Source organism: Chrysochloris asiatica, unplaced genomic scaffold (assembly GCF_000296735.1).
Source record: "Chrysochloris asiatica unplaced genomic scaffold, ChrAsi1.0 scaffold00125, whole genome shotgun sequence".
Classification (NCBI taxonomy): Eukaryota; Metazoa; Chordata; class Mammalia; order Afrosoricida; family Chrysochloridae; genus Chrysochloris; species Chrysochloris asiatica.
Genome location: NW_006408643.1, coordinates 1,995,148 through 2,020,334, shown reverse-complemented (window position 1 = coordinate 2,020,334; position 25,187 = coordinate 1,995,148). Strand labels below are relative to the sequence as shown.

The following is a 25,187-nucleotide window of genomic DNA, read 5'->3' as shown; positions in this document are numbered from 1 at the left end:
GGAATGGGCACAAATATGGATCTTTTCCAATTTTTTGACCAGATAGTTGTCTTCCAAATTTCTTGGCCTAGATGAATGAATGCCTCTAGTACCACATCAATTTGTTGAAAGATTCCAATTTCAGTTTCATCAATTTCTGGTGCCTTGTTCTTTCCAGTGCCTTCAGTGCACCTAGGACTTCTTTCAGGATCTTTGACTCTTGATTATATGCTACCTCTTGAAATCATTGAACATCTACCATTTCTTTTTGGTACAGTGACTTTGTGTATTCCTTCCACCTTCTTTGATGTTTTCTGCACCAGTCAATAATTTGCCCAGAGAATCCTTCAATAATGAAAGCTGACGCTTGAATTTTTCCTTCAGTTCCCTCAGCTTGAGAAATGCTGAGTATGTTTTTTATTTTTTATTTTCTAACTCCAGGTCTTTGCACATTTCATTATAATATTTGACTTTGTCTTCTTGAGCTGAACTTTGAAATTTTCTGTTCAGTTTTTACCTCCTCATTTCTTTCTTTTAGCATCTCTACGCTGGAGAGCAAGTTTCAGAGTCTCTTCTGACATCCATTTTGGTCTTTTCCTTCTTTCTTGTCTTCTAAATGACCCTTTGCTTTCTTTCTGTATGATGTTCTTGATGTCATCCCACAACTCTTCTGGTCTTCAGTCATTAGTGTCTAATACATCGAATCTGTTCTTGAGATGATCTCTAAATTCAAGTGGGATGTGTTTAAGGTCATATTTTGGCTCTTGTGGCTTATTTGAAATTTCTTCTGTTTCAGCCTGGACTTGCATATGAGCAATTGATGGTCTGTTCCACAGTCTGCCCCAGCCTTGTTTGGCTGATGATATGGAGCTTTTCAACCATCTCATTCTACGAATGTAGTCAATTTGATTTCTGTGTATTCTATCTAGTAAGTCCATGTGTATAGTCAACTTTTTATGTTGTTTAAAAAGGCATTGTTCATTAACAAGTCATTGCTCTTGCAAAATTCTATCATGAGATCTCCAGTATATTTTTATCACCAAGGCCATATTTTTCCAACTACTAATCCTTTCTCTTTGTTCCCAACCTTTGCATTCCAATCACTAGTAATTTTCAATACATCTTGATTGCATGTTTGATCAATTTCAGACTGAAAAGTTGGCAGAATTCTTCAATTTTATCATTACTTGATTGAATGGTTGCTGTATAAATTTGAACAATAGTTGTATTAACTGGTATTCCCTATAGGTGGATGGATATTACCCTATCACAGACAGCATTGTACCTCGTGACTGCTCTTGATACGGTGTTTTTAATGATGAATGCGATGCCATTCCTCTTCAATATGTCATTCCCAGCATAGTAAACCACGTGGTTGTCAGACTCAAAATCACCAATACCAGTCCATTTCAGCTCACGAATGCCTAGGATATCGATGTTTATGCGTCTCATTTCATTTTTGACAATTTTCAATTTTCCTAGATTCATACTTCATACACTCTATTTTCTGATTATTAATGGATGTTTACAGCTGTTTCTCGTCATTTTGGGTTGTACCCCATCAGCAAATGAAGGTCCCGAGGGCTTTACTCCATTCACGTCATCACGGTCAACTCTACTTTGAGGAGGCAGCTCTTCCCCAGTCATATTTTGAGTGCCTTCCAACCTGAGGGGCTCATCTTCCGGCACTCTTATCTGACAATATTCTGGTGTTCTTCTCATGTTTCAATATTCTGGTGCTGACAGTGCCTATTCATAAGGTTTTGAGTGACTAAATATTTGGGGGTAGTCTGTCTCTCCTTCTTGCTAGCCTGTCTGTCTGGAAGCTCAGCTGAAACCTGTCCACTGTGGGTGACCCTGCTGGTATTTAAAATACCCGTGGCATAGATTCTAGAATCACAGCAACACACAAGCCACCACAGTATGACAAACTGACAGATGAGTGATGGAAGTTAATATGGAGTAGGACCAACTGCTGTTGGACCAGTTCGAATTTCTGGCGACTCTCTATGTGCCAAAATTGTACCAGAGCTCCTTAAGGCTCATAGTGGCTGACTTTTCAGAAGCAGATCACCAGGTTTTTCATCACCGTGCCTCTGGGTGGACTTGAACTGCTAACCTTTCTGTTAGTGGTTAAACATGCTGGCTGTGTTCACCATCAAGGACTCCTGTTGGTGTTAAATGCAGTTGAGCCAGTTCCAACTCATAGCCACCCTGTGTAGGGCTTCCGAGGCTGTAAGTCTTTGTGGGAGCAGAAAGCCCTCATCATTCTTAATAAAAACACTTGGCAGAATTATTTATGAATTGTGGAGTTGACTTCAAGTCATTTCGGCTCCATGTGAGTCAGAGTAGAACTGTGCTCCCTAGGGTCTTCAATATCTGCTTTTAAAAAAAGGCTCACCAGGCCTTTCTTCTAGGTGCCTTTAGTTAGACTTGAACCTGCAATCTCTTGGTTAGCAGCTGACTACATGCACTGTTTGCACCACCCAGGAACTCCTCACACGCAATAAATGGCACCTATTTAAAGGAGCCCTGGTAACGGAGTGGATTATGAGCTGGGCTGATAACTGCAGGATTAGCAGTTCAAATCTACCAGTCGCTCCAAGGGAGAATGATGAGGCTTTCTCCTCCTATAAAGATTTAAAGCCTTGGAAACCCTATACAGGGCTGCTATGAGTCGGAACTGACTCCACGGCACACAACCACCATCACCATCATTTGAAATATGCAACTTGACACATTTTGACATATTTGTCTTCACCTGATCAACCAACCCCAAAAGTTTCCTCCCCTCCCTTTGTAATGCCCCGCTTCACATACCCCAGGCAACTGTTGATCTACTTTTGCTCATTATAGATTCGTTGATGTTTTATAGAGTTTGACACACGTGGATTTACACAGACTGTACCTTGCTTTCATCCGGCTTCTTTCCCTCAGCACAATGCTTTTAAGATTCATTCAGGTTCTTTCCTTGCTACTGTTGAGTAGCAGCTGAACAGTAATCTACTGCAAGGGGTCCAGGTGTGGCGCTGTGGATAAAGCACTGGACTGTAAGGTCGGAGGTTCGAACTCACTAGCTGCTCTTTGGAAATCCTATACAGGGTCGTTATGAGTCAAAATAGACTTGAAAGAACTTTACAATAACAACAATAGTCCACTTTGTGGCTGGACCCCATCCTGTTGAACAATTTGCCGGTTGATCAAAGTTTGGTCTCTTACAAATAAAGCTGCTGTGACCAGGCAGGTACAAGTCTGCCTCTGAACAATTTATCTTCACTTTTTTTGGCTAAATGCCTGGAAGGGGGTACCATGGGAAGTGCATGGTTAATGTTGTAACTGAGTCCCTGGGTGGTTCACGTGGTTGACTGCTGGACTCCTAATCAAAAGGCTGGCTCTTCCAACACACCCAGAGGTGCCGTGGAAGAAAGTCTTGGTGATCTGTTTTTGAAAAATCAACAGTTTCTACTCTGACACACATGAGGACATCAAGAATCAGAACCGACTTGACAGCAATGTTTTCTTCTTATTATTAACTAAAGTCAGTTACTGTTGTTGACGGCTTTCTTGTTATTAACTAACGTCCATGTTTGTATGAGGGTTCATTCTATATTATGTAGCCTTATGGGTTTACACAAATGCCTAACTCCGTGTGTTAATCATTATAGGATCACACTTAATCGTTTCTCTGCTCTCAAAATTTTCTATGCACCCCCTCTTCACACCTCCCGCCTCTCATCCCCCAGGACCACTGTTCTTCTCACTGTCTCTGCCTTTTCCAAAATGTCTTATAGTTGGAATCATACAGTATGTTGCTTTTTCACTTGGCAGCACATACTAAAATTTCCTCCAGTTTTTTTTGCAGTGTGAGAGCTGTTTCCTTTTTGTTATTTGGGGCCATTGAATTGATTTAGGCTCATAGCCACTGCCTGTGGCCGAGTAGAACAGCCCCACAATATTTTCTTGGCTGTCATATTTACAGATTGCCAGGCCATACTTCCACGGAGCCACTGTATGGGTTTGAACCGCTAACCCTTTGGTTAGCAGGAGAGGGTTTCACTGTTGTGCCTCCAGGATGTCTCTATTTCTTTTTATTGTTGAATCATGGATGGTGATGTGGGTTAATGCACCAGACTGCAAAGCCGTTTGAACTGGCAAGGTTGGCAGTTCAAGCTCACCAGCTGCTCCTCGGGAACCCTATACAGGGTCGCTATGGGTCAGAACCGACTCGACGGCACTTAACAATAACATAGCTCATTTACAACAACAACAACAACAACATAGCTCGTTTGGTATTTTAATTCCCAAATGTGCAGAGAAAGCATCAGGAGATGAAGTGAGCTATCAAGGCCCCTCAGCTGAGCAGTAGCTGGACTGGGAGTGGAGGTTGGTCTTAGTGACCGCTGATAGTACAGGCAGGGTGGGAGATGAGGCAGGAGAGGCAAGAGAGGCCAGCAAGAGAGATCTTCCAAGGCCAGGCTGAGGGCTTTACGCTCTGCCACTCTGGTTGGAAGCTTCGGGAAGGATGCACAGCATTCCCACCCTCTCTGGACAGCATGTGGGTCCTTCAGGGAGCCTGAGGCCCCAAGATTAAGGGGCTGAGGGCAGAGGGGCCCCAGTTTTCTCTGTCTCCCCCCACAACCAAGCCCTAGCAACAGGCATTTCCTGTTTCCTGCTCCCTGGGGCTGCAGTGGGGGCGGGGGAGCTGGTGGCAGCAGCTGTGCACTGTGCTTGGTCCCCCCTCTTCAGCTCCCTGCCCCCAACCAGGAACAGGGCCTCACGTGGGGCCCCCCGAAAGAGGGTGTCGAACAAACTGGCCTTTGCATTTCTCTTTCCGTCTTGGGTTGACAGGGACGGATAGAGAGAGGGGAAGAGAGAGCCTCAGGAGTTAACCACAAAGCCTGACTGCTGATTTGCTTATGGGCAATATGCTAGTCCTGCCCTGTGACCCACCCTCTCTGGGATCCTGGAGGAAGGTTGCCACAAACAGCCAGGAGCGATCTCAATATGCTGCCCTCAGGCCCTTTTCCACCTTCTCCCCTTCTTCATGCCACTGGGAAGTTCTTCTCGTAGTCTAGCGTCAGTTACTTTTGCTGTTTGAGGGAGGCCCTCTCTTTGGCTGGTTCCACCAGAGGCCCGGAGGTTTGATGAGTCATCTTTCTCCCACATGGTGTCACATGACGGGGGTAGCCCTCTCAAGATTCAGCTGATCTCTTAGAGGTCAGGGGAGAACTTCCTCTCTCAGGCCAGACAAGACCATCTGTTCTGTTGCCCTTGGAAACCTACAAACCCAGCCTGGGATCAATCCTATGATACGTGAGGGCTTCTGGGATTGATCCATTCATGCTGGGGTCGGAGCAGGTGGTGTCTGTCACGTGCTCAACACCCCTATTAGGCCACTTCCTCCTGCCACCAGAGGGCAGGCTGGAGCGCTTTAAAGGGGCAGGGTGGTGCAGTGATTAAGGCTGTTTTCTGGGCTGAGAGAGCTGTTATCTGGCTCCCCACTCCCACCTGTGTGACCTCAGTTGTCCTTTGTATCAAATGGACATCTGTTCATTCACTAACTTGATTGAGCGATGCAAATGGTTTGAGCTTATTTACTAACTATGGGGTTAAGCACTGGACTGTGGTTGTTCGAGCCCATCAGCCACTCTGTAGGAGAAAGATGAGGCTTTCTGCTTCTGTAACGATTGTTGTTGTTACCTGCTGGGGATCCTATACAGGAAATAAATGAAAGGTTAGTGGTTTGAACCAAAAGAGCCATGGAAGAAAGTCCTGGAGATCTGCTTCTCTAACGATTGTTGTTGTTACCTGCTGTCGAGTTGATTCCTACTCTGAATGTGCACAGTAGAACTCTTCCTTAGAGTTTTCAAGGCAGATTGGAAATAAAAGAAATAGATTTCTTCTAAGACATCTCTGGGTGGGTTGAAATGTCAAACTTGCAGCCAGTCGTCAAGCACTAAATTGTTTGAGCCACCCAGGCACCTCAAGACTTAGGAACTTGATTCAAAATGGAGAGGGTATTACAAATGGAGTTCTGGGTACCATTCATTGGGAGCCATCTTGGGTGCTGGCTACCAAACACCAAAACCCTATTGCTTGGGAGTTGATTCTGACTACTTGTAACCCTATAGGACAGAGTGGAACTTCTGCACAGAAGTTTCAAGGCTGTGGCATAGTAGGATAAGCACTTGACTGCTCACCACAAAGTTGGTGGTTCATATTCACTAGTAGTCACTTCTCAGAAATCCTATACGGGGTTGCCGTGAGTCAGACTCGACTCAATGGCAATTACTAACAGCAACAGTGATCTTTATAGAAATAGATTACCACAGCTTTGAAGGAGTGGCTGGGGAGTTTGATCTACAGACTTGTCAGTTAGCAGCTATTGTGTCACCAGAGTTCCTTGCTACTAAAATCACATAGTCTTTTTTTTTTTTAATTAATGTTTTATTGTGACTGATGTGATAATTTACATGGAAGAACATTAGCTTTACATTCATCCTATCGTTTCATTGCCCTGGTTACAATCCCCTCCATGCATCATCAACCAACCAAAGGGTATACCCTGCAAGCCTGCCCCCCTGGTCATCAGCACACAGCCCCTCTCCCTCTCTGGGTCTAAAGTCCCCAGCTGCTCCATCTCTCCATGTCATCTTCTCTGCCTCCATCTCAGACATCACTGCTTCTCTGGGTAGGGTCCCGCTCTCCGCTCTTTTCCTTTCATGGTTCCAGGGACCTCTGCTCCTAGACTGCAAAGTTAATCACTCCCCTCCTTGCTACAAAACGTGTACCTTTACATTTCTAACCCTCATAGTCCTGATAACAATTATTCACTATTGTATCACAAGAGACCTATCCGCATTTCCTTTCATCAGCCTCTCCTAGACAGATTGGATACTACTCAGTGCAGATTCTACCTTCCTCCATGCCCTCTGGATCTAGGTTCCCTCTTGAAAGCTTGTAAGCCAGTCACTTCTTGCCTTTGTAACTGTCCCCCTCCCCCATTTTGGGTAGTCAATGTCCAAGTTGCCTATCCCTGGCTACTCTGTGTATGGAGGGGGTGGGAAAAATCACATAGTCTTAATTAGTGTTGTTGCTAAGCGTCATCGGGTCTGTTCCAACTCATAGTGACCCTGTAGGTTTCTGAGGAGTGGCTGGTAGGTTTGAACTGCCAACCTTGTGATTAGCTTGCGTTTAGCAGTCCAGTGCTTATCCTATAGTGCCACACCAGGACTCCAATTACTGTGCTGTTGTTATTGCTAAGTGTCGTTGAGCTGATTCTGACTCATAGAATACCTGTATAGTGAGGTTGGCCCAGGATCGTTCAGTGTTTCATTCTGCTGTGCATAATGTCGCTGTGGGTCGGTACCAACTCGATGGCACTTCACAACAACAACAAAGGCTAATGATTGTGAGCATTTCTTCATATGGTTATTAGTTGCCTGAATGTCTTCTTTGGTGAAGTATCTGTTCATGTCCTGTGCCCATTTTTTAATTGGGTTGTTGATCTTTTTCTTATAGAGGCATTGTAATTTTCTATACAGTTTAGAGATTGTTCCCTTGTCTGATACATCATTGCAAAAATACTTTTCCCAGTGTGTTGGCTCTCTTTTTACTCTTTTGGTGAAATCTTTTGATGTACATAAGCGTCTAATTTTTTGGAGATCTCAAGCATCTATTTTGTCTTCTGCTGTTTGTGTGTTTTTAATAATGTTTGATAGTGTGTTTATGCCATGTTTGTTACTATTTATTCACTGATGACCTTTATAGTTCTAGGTTTTACGTTTAGGTCTGTAATCCACATTACGTTTGTTTTTGTATATGGTGTGAGATATGGGTCTTGTTCCATTCTTCTGGAGTGAATTTCCAGTTTTGAAAGCACCATTTTTTGACGAGATGGTCTCTTGTCCATTTAATGTGTTTTGGCTCTATGTCAAAGATCAGCTGACTGTATGTGGATGGATCGACTTCTGAGCTCTCAAGTCTGTCCTGTTGATCTATAGAGCTTTCATTGTGCCAGTACAGGGCTGTTTTGATCACTGTAGTTGTGTAGTAAATTTTGAGATCTTGGAGTAAGAGGCCTTCAATTTTGTTTCGAAGTTCAATGACTCTGCAATATAATACTTAATTCTTTTTTGTTGTGGTGGAAACATACATAACAAAACATACACCATCTCAACCATTCTACATGCAACTTAGTAACATTGACTTAATTCTTGAAATTATACAATATTACCACTGTCTTTTTCCAAATCATTCCACTGCAATTAGCATAAACCCAAGGACCCCACCCCTCTCCCTGCTACCCTTGGTGATCATTAACTATCTTTGGTTTTGGCATATTTGCTTATTTCATACAAATGAGATCATTCATCTGTGGCTTGCATCAAGACTTCATTTCTTTTTATGGCTGAGTAGTATTCGATTTTGAGTTGTCTTGGTTGATACTGTAGGATAAATACTGGCCTGTTAACCAGAACGTCAGTGGTTCAAACCCACCAAGCTGCTCCTTGGAAACCCTATATAGGGTTGCTAAGAGTCAGAACTGACTCATAGGTACTTAACCACTTAACAATGACAACAACAGCAATATTCTATTCTGTGTATGGACCACATTGTGCTTATCCATTTACTTGTTGATGGGCATTTAGAGTGTTTCCACCTTTTGGCTGTTAGACATAGTGATGCAGCAAGCACTGGTGTACAGGCTTCAGGTTGTGTTCTTACCTTCATTTCTTCACGGTCTACACCCAGAAGTGGGATTGATGAATCATATGGTTCGATGTGCAGTCTGTGTTTGACGAACTGCCAAACTGCCCTTCGTGGTGGTGGTGCCATTTTCCATTCTCACCAGCAATGGATGACGGTAAAATGACCAATTTTTAAGTTTACTGTTCAGTCATTTCTGATGAAGGCATTGCTGTTGTTGGTAGGTGTCATCAAGTCAGTTCTGACTCATAGTGACCCCGTGCACAATTGAACAGAACACTGTCTGGGCCTGTCCCATCCTCAGAATTGTTATGTTTGAGCCCATTGTTGCTGTCACTGTATCAATCCATCTCATTGAGGGTCTTCCTCTTTTCCCTCTACTTACCAAGCATGATGTCCTTCTCCAGGGTCTGGTTCCTTCTGATGACATGTCCAAAGTACTTGTGTCTTACCTTCCTTGCTTCTAAGTGCAACCTTCTGGCTGTACTTCTTCCAACACAGACTTGTTGGTTCTCTGGAAGTATATTCAATACTCTTTGCCAAAACCATAATTCAAATGCATCAATTCTCCTTTGGTCTTCCTTATTCATTGTCCAGCTTTCACATGCATATGAGGTGATTAAATATACCTGAAGAGTCAGACACAGCTTGGTCCTCAAACTGATATCTTTGCTTTTTAGCACTTCACAGAGATTTTTGCAGCATATTTGCCCAATCCGATACATCATTTGATTTCCTGACTGCTGCTTCCATTGGCATTGATTATGGATACCAGCAAAATGGAATCCTTGATTTCGATTTTTTCCCTCATGTAGCGTGTTGTTTCTTATTGGTCCAGTTCTGAGAATTTTTGTTTTCTTTACATTGGGTTGTAACCCATACTAAGGACTAATTTATTTATTTATTTATTAATGTTTTATTGTGAATTATGTGATCTTTTACATGGGAGAAAATTAGTTTTACATTCATCCTATCGTATATCGTTTCATTGCCATGGTTACATTCCCCTCCATGCATCATCAACCAACCAAAGAATATATCCTACAAGCCTGTCCTCCCTCCCCCCCGGTCATCAGCACACAACCCCTCTCCCTCTCTGGGTCTAAAGCCCCCAAGCTGCTCCATCTCTCCACGTCATCTTCTCTGCCTCCATCTCTGGCATCTGCTTCTCTGGGTAGTGTCCCGCTCTCCGCTCTTCTCCCTTGATGGTCCCAGGGACCTCTGCTCCTAGACTGCAAAGTTAATCACTCCCCTCCTTGCTACAAAATGTCTACCTTTACATTTCTAACCCTCATAGTCAGTCCTGATAACAGTTATTCACTATTGTATCACAAGAGACCCATCCACATTTCCTTTCATCATAGTCCCGCCTAGACAGATTGTATACTACTCAGTGGAGATTCTACCTTTCTCTATGCCCTCTGGATCTAGGTTCCCTCTTGAAAGCTTGTAAGCCAGTCACTTCTTGCCTTTGTAGCCCCCCCCCCCCCAATTTTGGGTAGCCAATGTCCAAGTTGCCCATCCTTGTCTACTCTGTATATGGAGGGGGTGGGAATAATCCTCGCTATAAAGATTTGTTCCTGAGGACTAATTTTTTTAAATAAATGTTTTATTGTGAATTATGTGACAGTTTACATGGGATACCATAGGTTTTACATTCAATCTATCGTATATCGTTTCATTGCCATAGTTACAATCCCGTCCATGCATCATCAACCAACCAAAGGGTATACCCTGCAAGCCTGCCCCTGCTCCCCCCCCACCCCCCAGTAATCAGCACACAGCCCCTTCTTTGAGTAGGGCCCGCTCTCCTCTCTTCTCCATTGTTGGTCCCAGGGCCCTCCGCTCCTAGACTGAAAAGTTAATCACTCCCCTCCTTGCTGTAAAATGTCCACCTTTACATTTCCATCCCTCACAATCAGCTGAGGACTAATTTTTGATGTTCATCAGCAAGTGCAACAATTCTTCTGCATCATGGTGGCGGTTGTGTGCCGTGGAGTCGGTTCCCAACCACAGCGACCCTGTGCAGGTTTTCCGAGGCTGTAAATCTTTACAGGTGCAGAAAGCCTCATCTTTCTCCCATGGAACAGCTGGTAGTTTTGAACTGCTGACCTTGAGGTTAGCAGCGCAATTTGTAACCACTACACTACCAGAGCTCCTTAGGGTTGTTGATGAGCATTCCTCCAATCTTGATGCCGCATTCGTCTTCATATAGTCTAGCTTCTTGAATTCTTTCTTCACATACAGATTGAATATGTTTGCAAATTTACTCTTCATGAAGACATGAGAACTTCTACCACTGTGGCCTTGCTGATCTAATCTTCATTGCCCCACCCCAGAAGTAACCACCGGTGCGATTTTTATCATCTAGATTAGTTTTGCTTACTCTAGGATTTTCACTGATGTTATTTATTTTTAAAGTAACATTTTCTGATGGATTGGTTTTTGCCTCTAATCTGACATGCAGTAGGCTTTGTTTATTTATTTTGTATTTAGCAACATTGCCATATTGTTTTATTCATTCTTATAATTTTTCTGTATATTCTTTTGAGTTTTCCATGGTGACAATCATATGTTCTGCAAAATATGATGAATGCATTTCTTTCTTTCACTTTTCTCTTCCATTCTGACGTGCGGGCTGGACTTTCAATCCAATGCAGAATTGTAGTCATTAGCTGCCATGGAGTTGCCCTCTGACTCATGGAGACCCCATTCATAGAGATTAAAATGCAACCTCACCCTGCTCCACCTTTTTTTTTTTTTACTTTTACTTTTTCTTCGTCTTTATTTATCTGAATGTATATCCGTTGCTGTCAAATTGATTTTTTTTTTTAAGTTTTTATTGTAAATTATGTGATCATTTACATGGGAGAACACCAGCTTTACATTCATCCTATTGTATTTCGTTTCATTGCAATGATTATACTCTCCTCCATGCATCATCAAACAACCAAAGGCACACTCCGAAAGTCTGCCCCCCCTGACTACCAGCACACAGCCCCTCTTCTTCCCTGAGTCTAGAGTCCCCAGCTGCTCCATTTCTCCACATCATTGTCTCTGCCTCCATCTCTGGCATCACTGCTTCTCTGGGTAGGATCCTGCACTTCGCTCTTCTCACTTGAGGGTCCCAGGGACCTCTGCTCCCGGTCTGCAAAATCAACCATTCCCCTCCTTTTGTTACAAAACATCCACCTTTACATTTCTGACCCTCACAGTCAGTCCTGATCCTGCTCCACCTGTTAGTTGATTGCAATTGGACCTTTGTGATCCAGGGGGTTTTTTGTTGGCTGATTCTTGGAAGTTAATCACCAGACATTTCTTCCTATTCATCTTAGTCTGAAAGTTCTACTCAAACTTGTTCAGCATCCTTGCAACACACAAACTTCTACTGAAAGACATGTGGGTGGTGGCTGCAAGAATCCTACCACTGAGCAACCACTTCCCGGACTTAACCGATGCATTCGTTCACTCCTTAAAGAACACTTGGGTTGTTTATAGCATTCAGACAGTGATATTCCATTGTGTGATTTTTGCTTATTCTGGACATTTCTTATGAATGGAACCATATGATTGATGGCTTTGGAAGACGCATTTTAACCAGGGAAGACACCCCCCAATGAGACATAATGGTCATTTTTGCAGAAGATAAGATTGCCATAGAAAATTCAAAAGAATATAAAGAAGTATTCCTAGAATGAACAAAATGATTTAGCACTGTTTGTTGAATGCAAAACTAATATACAAAGTCCACTTGTATGAGTCCGGGTGTGGCACTGTAGGATAAGCACTTGCCTGCTAATCATGAGGTTGGCAGTTCAAACCCACCAACAGTTCCTTGGGTATCCTATACAGGGTTGCTATGAGTTGGAACTGACTTTACGGCGCTTAACAACAACAACAACTTGTATAAGCAAAAAGCAATGCGTCAGAAAGTGATACTTGAAAAAAAGAAGATGAGATCGTAGAATAAGCAAAAGTTGTTCTATGGTGATGAAAATCAGATGGATTGATATAGTAGCAACAATAATGGGCTCAAACATAGCAACGCTTGTGAGAGCGGTGCTGAACTTCATAACATTCCCTTCTACTGTACACGGGGCCGCCATGACTTGGAACCAATTCAACGGCACCTAACAGCAACAAGCTGATGAATCTGCTTCAGGAATCTGGGTTCACACTGCCTTCACCAGGAGCATTAGGGCCATGGGAGAGGCTGGGAGGTGTGCTGGGAGAGGTTGGGGGACAGGGATGGTTAAATTAGTTTATGATCTGGAGGACCTTAGTGAGGGCTGAGCCCACCGGGATATCTGGGAAGCTGATGTTAGATAAATAAATGCAAGGACAAAGGACCTGTTTGGTTTTGTTTTAAAATCAGAGCCACTGGTCTCAAAGCTAGAGAAATCCCTGTGCTGTGCAAACTGACAACTGACAAACATCTCAAAAGCCAGCGCTATATCAGATGAGCTCCACTATTGCATTGGTTAAAATCCTTCGAACACGTGCCATGGCAACCCAATCAGACTGACTTACACAGAAGAGGAACCGTTTGGATTACGAATATGAAAACTCCCGGTGTATTTCATATAAATGGAGGAAGACTCATTGACAATCTGTGATATACAGGTGATACGACTGTGCTTGCTGAAAGCCAAGAGGACATAAAATACTTATTGATGAAGATCAGAGACCACAGCCTTCGGTATGGGCTGCACCTCAATGTAAAGAAAACAAAAATCCTCACCACTGGACCAATAAACATCCATATAAATGGAGAAAAGATCAAAGTTGTTGATGACTTCATTTTGCTCAGATCAACCTCAAATACTCATGGGAGCAGCCGTCAAGAAATCAAACGACGTATTGCATTAGGCAAATGTGCTGCAAAAGACCTCTTTAAAGCATTCAACAGCAAAGATGTCAGCTTGAGGACTGGGGTGCACCTGATGCAAGCCATGGTATTTTCAATTACCTCATATGCATGTGAAAGCTGGACAGTAAATAAGGAAGACCATAGAAGAATTGATGCTTTTGAGTTATGGTGTTGGAGGAGAATATTGAAAGTACCATGGACTGCCAAAAGAACCAACAGATCTGTGTTGGAAGAAGTGCAGCCAGAGTGCTCCTTGGAGGCCAGGATGGCCAGACTTCGTTTCTTATACTTTGGACATATTTTCAGGAGGAACCAGTCACTGGAGAAGGATAACATGTTTGGTAAAGTGAATGGTTGGATAAAAAGAGGAAGACCTCCAGTGAAATGGATTGGCAAAATGGCAGCATCAACGGGCTCAAGCATGGCAACAGTTGTGAGGTTGGCCCAGGATCCAACAGTTGTACATAGGGTCGCTATGGGTTTGAGGAGCAGTTGGTGGGTTTGAACCACTGACTTTGTGGTTTGAAGTCCAGTGCTGATCCTACAGTGCCATACCAGGAGTCCCTTGATAGCATATTTGACCAATATCAAACTGAAGAAGTTGGTAGAATTTTTGAATTTCATCATCACTGGCTTTAATGGATGGTGCTTAAATTTGAATAATTGTTTTATGAACTGCTCTTCCTTGAAAGCATCTGAGTATTATCCTATCACAGACAGCATTGCACTTCATGACAGATCTTGAAATGTTCTTTTCGATGATGAATGCGACATCATTCCTCTTCAATTTGTCCTTCCTGGCATAATAAACCATGTGACTGTCAGATTCAAAATGTCCAATACCAGTCCATTTCAGCTCACTAATGCCTGGGATATTGATGTTTATGTATTCCATTTTATTTTTGGACAATTCCCAATATCCCTAGATTCATACTTTGTACATTCCATGTCCCAATTATTAATGAATGTTTACAAAATGTTTCTCCGCATTTTGAGTTGTGTCCTATCAGCAAATGAAGGTTCTGAAAGCTTAACTCCCACTGTGTTAGGTACCATGGGTAAACCCCCTTTGAGAAGGCAGCTCTTTTCAAGTCATATTTTTAGTGCCTTCTAACCTGAGGGGCTTATTTCTGACACTGTATTTGACAATATTCTGGTGCTCTTCATCATGTTTCAATATTCAATATTCTGGCACTATCTGACAGCGTTTCCCTGCTATGCATAATAAGGTGTTCAGGGACTAAATATTCATAAGTACTCCATTTCTCCTCCTTCCTAGTCTGTCTTTGTCTGGAAGCTCAGCTGGAACCTGTCCACCATGGGTGACCCTGCTGGTATTTAAAATACTGGTGGCATAGCTTCCAGAATCACACAACATGTAAGCCACCACAGTACGACAAACTGACAGACGAGTGGAGGGGGGCTGTTTGTTAGGGTGTTGAGAATATCTTGGAACTGCGTAGAGATGAAGGGCGTATAACATCGTGAATGTACTAAATATCGCTGAAATGTATGCTTTAAAATGGTGAGAAAAACAAAACCCAAACCCAAAACTCTAACTCAAATCAGTGGCCATTGAGTTGATTCTGACTCACGACAACTGCGCTCCCGTTGTGTTTTCAGCGGCTGATTTTCTCAGAAGGTGGTCACCAGGCCTTCATTACAAGGTGTCTCTGGGTGAACTCCCACTGCCGAACTTTCAATTAGAAGCTCAGTACTTGTTTGTGACAAATAAGGATGTTTAAAAAAAATGATTAACAGTTAATTTTATGTGATGTGAATTACATCTCAATAATTAAAAAACAAAAGTTCAGGGGTAGGCGTAACTTCAGGTGTAGCTTGATCTTTCTAGAAGCTCCAAACTATGCTTTGTTTTTTCTTTCCCTTCTGTGCCAACCCACAAGCTAGGCTTGAAGCCCACTTGTCCCTGCCTCTACATGTCTCCCACAGCCTCATTTCTCTCTCTCTCTCTCTCCACAGTTCCTGTGTCTTAAGAATATCCGCACCTTCTTGTCTACCTGCTGTGAGAAGTTTGGCCTCAAGAGGAGTGAGCTCTTCGAGGCCTTTGACCTGTTTGATGTGCAGGATTTTGGGAAGGTGGGCTTTCTGTGAGCTGGGTGCAGAAAGCCTGAATGATTTTCAGTTCATTTCCATGAATGTCTTCACTGAATGGAGTGGGGGGCGGGGGAACGTGAGGACAGAGGAGTCAGACTGGAGTTCAAGTCCCTGCTACTCCACTGGCTGTGGCTTCAGCCATGTGGTCATGCTTGTCTGAACCCTCGGTCCCACATCCTGACTTCTGAGTGGAAGTGAGGGTTCAGTGCAATAGTGGGAGCAGGTAGTAGGGGCTCAGTTAAAGGGGAGCTGATGTGGGGAGAAGGAGAGGAGGGGAACATCCTATTAGGCTCTGGGAGTCCTGGGGTCCACCTCAAGGGTTGTCTGTTACCATCTTAGGTCATCTACACCCTGTCTGCTCTGTCCTGGACCCCGATTGCCCAGAACAGGGGCATCATGTGAGTACACTTCTGAGCTCATCCTACCCCTACTTCCCTAGACCCCTCCACCCCACAACCACCAGGTCCTGGCTTACCCCATAATGTCCCCCTAGGCCCTTCCCCACCGAGGAGGAGAGTGTGGGCGATGAAGACATCTACAGTGGCCTGTCTGACCAGATTGAGTGAGTGTTGTGGCTGGCAGGGGCAGGGCCTGAGGGGGGAGACAGGCCCTGCCCTGTGGGATTGAAGAGGTGACAGGTCTTGTTCTGAGGGTCTGAGGTGGGGATGGGACAGCCCCTGTCCTGTGGGACTAAGGGGGATATGACCTGGGGATTTGAGGGACACATTACCCTGCCTTGGGGAGAGTGGACACAGCCATGCTTCTGAGAGGACATCACCCTGTCCTGGGGGTCTGAGAGGACATTGCTCTACTCTGGGATTCCCCTGCCCTGAGGGAACATGAACTACCCTCCGGGGTTATGAGGGGATATGGCCTGCCCCAATCCTGATCCCGGGGCTCCGAGGCCACCCTGACTCGGTGCTCTACAGTGACACAGTGGAGGAGGATGAGGACCTGTATGACTGTGTGGAGAACGAGGAAGCTGAGGGGGATGAGATCTACGAGGACCTCATGCGCTCAGAAGCCGTGGCCATGCCGGTGTGGAGCAGCGGGCTGGGAGGGCCGGTGTGGGGCTGGGGGTCGGAGTGGGGTGCAGCCTGGGAGCCCCAACACCGGCCTCTCCTTCCGCCCCCAGTCCAAGATGACAGAGTACGACAAGCGCTGTTGCTGTCTGCGTGAGATCCAGCAAACTGAGGAGAAGTACACAGATACGCTGGGATCCATTCAGCAGGTGTCAGTGTGTCTGTCTGCCCTGGGCCCACTTTCTGCTCTCCATCCCTTTGTGTCTCTGGGGCTGTCTTTGACCTGTGACTTTGTTTTTTTTCCTCCTTTTTCCTTCAGTGTGTCTATCTCTCCCTCTGCATCTCCCCTGTTCCTGCATCCTCACCGCTGTCTGTCTCTCTGTATTTATCTCCTTTTTCTCCACCGTCTGTCTTTCCTCTCTCCACGACTCAACTCAACAGCTTTGTTGTTGTTGTTGTTAGGTGCCATTGAGTTGGTTCTGACGCATTGTGGTCGCACGTGACAGAGTAAAACTACCACACAGAGTTTTCTAGGCTGTCATCTTTCTGCCAGAGAAGAAGCCTGGCAGAAGAACGGTTAAGCACTTGGCTTGACAACAGTTTGAACCCATCAGCGGCATTGTGGGAGAAAGGCATGGTGATTTGCTCACATGAAGATTTCAGCCCAGGAAACCCTATGGGGCAGTTCTACACTGTTTTATAGAGTCCTGATGTGGCACTGTGGGTTAATGCGCTAGATTGCAAAGTCAGTTTGAACTGCAAGGTTGGTGGTTCAAGTTCACCAGTTGCTCCTTGGAAACCCTATACAGGGTCTCTATGGGTCAGAACCAATTTGATGGCATTTAATAACAACATCAGTTAGGAGTCCTGGTTTGGTGCTATACAATAAGCCACAAGGTTGGTGGTTCAAATGCACCAGCCACTCCTTGGAAACTGTATACTAGGTCGCTATGAGTCTGACCGGACTCGATGGAGCTTAACAACAACAAAATGAGTTAGGAAGACCCCCAGTGAGATGGAGTGGCACAGTGGCAGCAGCAATGTACTCACGTGTAGCAATGATTGTGAGGTTGGCCCAGGACTGGACTGTTTCATTCTGTTGTACATACAGTCGCTATGAGTCAGTACTGACTGGATGGCACCCAACTACCACCACCACCACAACAGCATGAGTTAGGACTGACTCTCTGGTACCCAACAACAGCAGTCTTTACGGGAGCAGATCACTAGGTCTTTCTCTTGTGCAGCCACTGGGTGGGTTTGAACCACTAGCTTTTTGGTTAGCAATGAGCGGTTCACCATTTGCTCCTTTTCAATGGCGTTTATTGAGATATAATCCACGTATCATACAATCCACCCCATTAACTGTACGATTCAAACTGCCTATTTATTTTTAGCATATTCGCAGGATGAAGATGGTGAACCGATCCCCACTATCTAACTCCAGGGTATTTTCATCGTCCCTGAAATAAATCACTTACCCATTAGTGGTGACCCCCATATTCTGTTCCTCCTAATCTCTGTTGTTATTGTTGGTTCCGACTCATAGCAACCCTATATAGGGTTTCCAAGAAGCGGCTGGTGGGTTTGAACCACCAATCTTGTGATTAACGATCCAGTGTTTGCCTTATAGCCCTGTACCAGGACTCCCTCGGAATCCCTTGTTGTTGTTGTTGTTGTTAGGTGCCATTGAGTCGGTTCCAACTCACAGTGGCATCATGCACAACAGAATGAGACACTCCCCGTCTCTGGGCCAACCTTACAATCACTGCCACGCCTGAGCCCATCGCTGCTGCCACTGAGCCAATCCATCTCATTGGTGGGAGGTGGGGGGGAGGGTCTTCCTCTTTTTGGCTGACCCTCAGAATCCCTTGTTGTTGTTAAATGCTGTCAACTTGGTTCCTACTCTTACCGACCCTGTATAGGGTTTCCAAGTAGCAGTCCGAATCCCTAGGCAACCACCAGTCTACTTCCGGTCTCTAAGGATTTACCGGTTCTGGACATTGTTAGTAGAAGGAATCATTCAATAGCTCTCCTTTTCTGTCTGATTTCTTTCACTCAGCATAATATCTTCAGGGTTCATCCATGTCACAAAAAAAGGAATGCTGTTTCCTTTTTCATGGCCACGTGATGTTCCGTTGTTTGTATGTACCATGTCTGTGGATCCATTCACCCTCTGGTGGACAGTTGGGCTGTTTACACTCTGTGAATAGTGTTGTGGTGAGCATTTGTTTGGGCATTCTCCATCTTTATTTCTCTATCTGTCTTTGTTTCCTTCTCTCCTTTTCCCCCCAATGCTTTTATTTATTTATTTACTTTTTATTGTGAGTTGACTGAAGGTTTCCAGACAAGACCATCCATTTTACATTCAACAAATCATACGCTTTGTTTCCTCTCAATGACTGCAATCCTGCAATCAGATTGTGGAACAACAGTCACATGCTTCCTCCCTGGGGCTCCTGTTTCCCTCCCATCCACGTGCCCATCCTTCCTTGCCATTGTCCTTAGATACCTCATGTTGCTCCTTTGATTTTGAATGATTGAGTGTTCTGTATCATTCATAGTGATCGCGTCCCTATATACCTGTCTACTGCTAAAAGAGGGTGTGTTCCTTTCCAGACCTGAAGGGTGGTCGAGGACCACAGTGTCAGGTTCCTCCAGTCTCTTTCTGACCAGAAAAACTGGTCTTTTAAAAAAATAATAATTTTGAGTTTTGTTCCATACATTATGCCAGTCTATCTCCTTGTCTCTGTCTTTCGCTTTCTCTCTCCACATTCTTTATCTCTGTCTCTTGTTGCTGTCTGTCTGTTTCCATGTCGCTGTCCCTAGGGGCTAGGCTGGAGTGGGGGGGTCCCTCCCTTTCTCTCATCCTTCTCCCCATCCTTGCAGCACTTCATGAAACCCCTGCAGAGGTTCCTCAAACCCCAAGACATTGAGACCATCTTCACCAACATCGAGGTGAGACTCTCCTGCTCTATCTAGAGCTTGTACCAGCCCCATCTGACCCTGGAGTGTAGGAGCTGGGAACTAACAACACTGGTGGTGTCTCAGGGTCTTAGCACAAGGACTGGAGTTCCTGGTGGCTCAAACGGTAAAGCGATTGACTCCAAGCAGAAAGGTTGGCTGTTCAAACACACTCAGAGGTGCTTCTGTAGACAGGCTTGGAGATCTGCTTCTGAAAGTTCCAGGCCTTGAAAACCCTGTGGAGCACAGTTTTATTTTACATACTCAGGGCTGTCATGGGACAGAATTGACTCGACAGCAAGTCACCACAACAGAGATAGCACAAGTCGGTGGCTTTAAAGAACAGAGTTTTATTTTTCACCATTTAGGCGGCTCGAAGTCTGAATTCAGGGCAATGGTTCCTCTGTGTGTTGGCCCTTGGGGAAGGTCCTTGTTCCAGAACGATCCTCACATGTGCTGTAGTCTTCCCAGTACCTGCTGGGATCTGTGCTTAATCTGCTATTTTTCTATCTCAGAAGTGACTCGGGTTAAATCATACCCTACAAAAACATGGCCTCATTAACACGACAAAGAAAACTCTATTCTCAAATGGGACCGGGTACCAACTGCCATTGAACCAACTGCATGGAGTTGCATCAGAGTAGAATTTCACTCAACAGGGTTTTCAAGGCTGGAAGCTTTCTGGAAGCAGATTTCCAGGCCTTTCTTCCACAGCACCTCTGGGTTCAAATGTCCAACATTTTGGTTAGAACGGTTTGTGGCATCCAAGGACTCCCTTCCCCGATATAGGGATTATGTGTCCAACTCTTTTTTTTTTTTGGGGGGGGGTACACCTTTCAATGCATAACAGGTGGGTAGATGAGCCCTCCCCTATCTAGCCTGCTGGACCCCAGCCACCTGCCTCCAGCTTTCATCCCTCACTCCAAACAGGACCTGCTTTGTGTACACACCCAGTTTTTGAAGGAGATGAAGGATACCCTGGCTGCTCCCAGCGCTCCCAACCTCTACCAGGTCTTTATCAAGTACAAGGAGAGGTGAGACTCTGCCCCTGCCCAGTCTCGGTGTTCGAAGACCCTGCCTACGGGGACCACAGGACAGGGAGGATGACTGTGTGTTGTGTGCTCATGGGAAGGGGCTGTCCATCTCTGGCTCAGTTCCCATCTCTACCACTTGTGAGTTGTGTGTCATTGGGGTGGTTACTTACCCTCTCTGATCCCTGCTTTCTCATCAGAAAGATCACTGTGGCATCCAGCTCCGAGGACTAGTGTTCTCACGATGGAGGACCAGGGTCCTGGTCTGGAGGGACAACCCAGTCAAATTGCATACTATTCTTTTGTTTTCCATTTGTCACAATTGCATTTTGCTTTGTTGCAAGATCAAGTTAGGCACTCAGCTTTGACCATGTTGTTTCACTTGTCACTCTATTCTTCAATATAGAAGCAATATATCTACCACCATCAAGTCAATTCTGCCTCATAGCGACCCCTGTATAGGATTTCCGAGACTGTAACCCTTTATGGGAGTACAAAGCCTCATCTTTTTCCTACAGAATGATTAGTGGGTTTGAACTTCTGACCTTGTGGTTAGCAGTCCAGTGTTTATCCTACAGTGCCACCAGGGCAGAATGTTGTGTTAAGTGCTGTTGAGGTGGTTCTAATCCATAGTGACCCTGTATAAGGTTTCCGAGGAGCAGTTGGTGGCTTTGAACTTCCAACCTTGTGGATCACAGTCCAGTGCTGATCCTACAGCGCCACACCAGAAATCCAATATAATATAGAAAAGCTATTTGAGAAATTGGGGAAAAAATTATGATTTTTGAGAAGCCAAAGCTTAATGTATTTCCTATGTCTGAGGGGGCTTAAAAAAGTTGGTGGGAAAATTCTATTGCCATTTTTCTACATAGCTTTTGAAGCACCAGTGGACATGATTTAGTCTTTTGTGTGGTTGTTGTTGTTGAGACCATACACGGCAGCACATAGTCCGTGAACAGTAAACGTTGAGGAAGCTGGAACCTGTGTAAGGTGGAGTTTTGTCAGAGAAAGGAAAGCCTGTGAGACCTGGAAAAACAAGACAGGCCCCTCAAATTCCAGCTCTCAGAGACTCCACTGTAGGATTTGGTAACCCTGATGATATTCTTTGAGTTGTACAGTCCATTCTTACCCCTTTGTCCATATCGTTCCTCTCTATTCACATAACTCCCTACCTGTTAAGTTTTCCGTGTAACCTTTCAAGCTACGGTTGCCAATTTGATCCCATAGAAAGCGCTCTTGTAGTTTAGGGGATTATGTGCTGGGCTGCGAACCTCACAGTCAGCAGTTCAAAACTATCATCTGTTTAGCAGGAGAAAGATGAGGCTTTCTGCTCCCGTAAAGATTTCCAGCCTCAGAAACCCTGTACAGGGTCGCTATGAGTCGGAACCGACTCCACAGCACATGACAACAAGTCATGAACAGGAACCCATGTAGGTGATTAAGTGGGAACTGTATCTTTGAATACTGATGGATCCAATGTCTGGTTGTCTCTATCCAATAACCTGTGTTTTAACCTTTTCTCGCTTGTCACATAATGAGGTAATTTGAGCCCCCTTCTCCCAGTAAACTCTGATGTATAATCTATCGGAGAACATAAGTCATTGGACTGGAACTCCTTAACCATCTTTTTGCTTCTAACCTATGTAAATTTCTGTAGTGGCTGTCTTATGTAAGATATATCAAAATCTGTTGTACATAGTTTCTGTTAAATGTTAAAGAAAATAAAATAATCACTGACATCGCACACACACACGCACATAACAAAAAAACTTGCTAGCAGTCACCCAACATATACAAATTGGTCACTTTTTCGTTGGGAGCATCAGAGAAAGAAGGAAATCCAAGAGCCAGGGAAGCAAATGGACCAGAGACTGTTTGTATCCACGGCCCACGGCTTCTCCTCACGCGAGAGCGCCTGGCTGCTCTACACACAACGTTTGACTGGGTTCACCACAGATGGATCCTGATAGAAACCAAACCCAACCCAACCCAACCCAGAATTTGAAATTCTCAAAGAATCCAGACTTTGAGAATCTGGAGGAACCCCCAAAGCTGGTACCCTGGGATACTCTTCAAACTTTGAAATGATGTCATCCCTTGATATCATCTTTAAACAACAAAAAACAGCTTAGCTCAAAAAGCTAAGACTATCATCTTTCCCAACAAATGGGAAGCTTAGGGGGCCCACCAAACCAAACCACCAAACTCACTGCTGTAGAGTCAATTCCGACTCATAGCAACTCAATACTGCCTCAGAGGGCTCTCATCTTTACAGAGGCAGACTGCCACACTTTTCTTCCACGGAGCAGCTGCTGGTTTCAAACCGCCAACCTTTCAGTGTGCGGTCCAGCGCTTGACCCACGGCACCACCAGGGCCCCTTAGTTGAGGGGGCAGAGATAATGAGAATGCTGTCACACAATGTGTAGCACACTGACCCAGCATCCCTGAACAAAATGCGTACAAATTCTCAGACGGCAGCACGTTTTGATGCGACTATGTTCACTAAAAATCAAATTTTAAAAAATGAATGTGAGGCAGGAATGTTCCCCTCCCCTCACCCCCCCAGGGATGTGGTGAGTGTTAGATAAACTGATGAGCACAGGGTCTGGCATACAATAGGCACTCAATAAGTATTTGTGAAAGAAATGTGCACTGAGCAGAAATGGTCCCCCAGCCGGGTGTCTCATTTAAGGGTACAAGAACTCTGTTTGGGAGGGGCTGTTGTTAGACCTATTTTCCTACTGTTGAGTTCTTTCTGACTCATAAGGACCCCAATGTGACAGAGAAGAACAATTCCATGGTGTTTCCTACACTGCCACCATCTTTATGGAAGTAGATCACCGGCTGTTTTCATCTTCAGAGCCACTGATGGGTTCCACCCACTAACCTTGTGGTTAGCAGCTGAATGCCTAAACCAGGGCTCTTCCTACCCATTTTACACATGTGGAAACTGAGGCTCCGAGTGACCCAGCTGGGAAGAGGTACGTCCTGCCTGACCTTGGCGCTGGCTACCGGCATTTCTCTTCCTACAGGTTCCTTCTCTACGGCAGATACTGCAGCCAGGTCGAGTCCGCCAGCAAGCACTTGGACAGTGTGGCCTCGGCTCGAGAGGATGTGCAGATGAAGTTGCAGGTGGGCTTTCTCCACAGCTGGGGCTCATCTGCTCCTTCCTAGGCCCCGAGGGCAGCAGCATGGAGCAGGAGCTGGAGCTGGGGACACTTTGTTTTTTGCTACAGTCTGACCAGGGTCCTCTGAAGGTCTGGGGAGGGAAGTACCGAGTAGCCACATGAAGGAAATGGCCTGGACCCTGCTGAGCACCTATGGGTAGCTGACCTCTTGGTCTATGCTCAGAGCTGATCCGGCAGAGACCCTGACTCCAACCTGAGTCCAATCCCCTAATTGGATGACCCAGGCTGAACCCCAGCTGTGTCCAAGCCCCAGCTCTGACTGAGCCTCAACCACACTGAGTCCCAACCTCACAGAGCCCCAGATTTAGGCTGAGCCCCAGCCTCAGGTATCCCCAACCCTGGCCTAGCCCCAGTTGAGGCTGAGCTATCCCCTAGGCTGAATGCTAGCCTCAGCTGAGTCTCAACTCTGGGCGGAGCGTCTACTTCCGCCTAAACCCTGCCTTAAGCCTGAGCCAGATCCTCACCCACACTGGCCCCAGGCTGAGCCCAACCTGTACTGAGCCCTGGCCCATGTATTCACTGGAGGCATGACTGGCAGCCCCAGCCAGAGCAGGGACAAGATACTGCCGTGTGCCCCAACACACACCCTCTGGCTCTACATAGCAGAGGTCTCCAGACCTCTTCCTTCCCCACTTTAGTGCTCTACTTAGTGGCTGAGCCCTGGGCCACCACCCTGGACATCTCCCACAAGGCTTCCAGCCAGGTCTCAAACCGCCACCCACAGACGGCAGCCTCCCTTAGCCTCTTAGAGCTGCTGTAACAGAAACACCATAAGGGAACAGCTTTAAGGAACAGAAATGGATTTTCTCACAGTTAGGAGACTGGAAGTCTGAATCAAGGGTGCCGGCTCTGTGGGGAGGCTCCCTCTGCCTACACTGGGGAAAATTCCTTTGTTATCTCCACGTAGCACCAGCCTGGCCCAAGGGTGCTTCCTCACATCTGTGCTTAATCTGTTCCTTTTCTATCTCAAAAGTGACTGGTTTAAGACACTTCCTACATCCCTATGGTCTCATGAACACCACAGAGAAAACCTTATTCCCAGTTGGGATCACAGCCACAGGTATTAACAAAAAGAGAAAACATAGGACAAAGTAAACTGTCCCATAGGGTTTCCAAGGTTGTAATTAAAAAAAATAAAGTTTTTATTATAAATTGGGTGAATGTTTACAGACAAAATCGTCAGTTTTATAGTCAACAATCCATACACATTTTGTTTCATCTCATTGATTTCATTCCTCCCAATGTAACATCACATATCCCACCTCCTCCCTATATTCCTGTTTCTTCTATTCTTCCTACTTTTCCTAA

General features: G+C 45.1%; 1 protein-coding gene across 1 annotated transcript in view; it reads left to right on the top strand.

Moving 5' to 3' along the window:
* VAV1 (vav 1 guanine nucleotide exchange factor) overlaps positions 1-25,187 on the top strand; it is a 101,171-nt gene that overhangs the window by 21,631 nt on the left and 54,353 nt on the right. The window contains exons 2-9 of the mRNA XM_006869009.1: positions 15,539-15,655; positions 16,013-16,071; positions 16,167-16,235; positions 16,603-16,711; positions 16,809-16,904; positions 19,585-19,653; positions 20,590-20,693; positions 23,724-23,823. Of these exons, the coding sequence (XP_006869071.1) occupies positions 15,539-15,655; positions 16,013-16,071; positions 16,167-16,235; positions 16,603-16,711; positions 16,809-16,904; positions 19,585-19,653; positions 20,590-20,693; positions 23,724-23,823 (723 nt within the window). The remainder of the gene's footprint in view (positions 1-15,538; positions 15,656-16,012; positions 16,072-16,166; positions 16,236-16,602; positions 16,712-16,808; positions 16,905-19,584; positions 19,654-20,589; positions 20,694-23,723; positions 23,824-25,187) is intronic.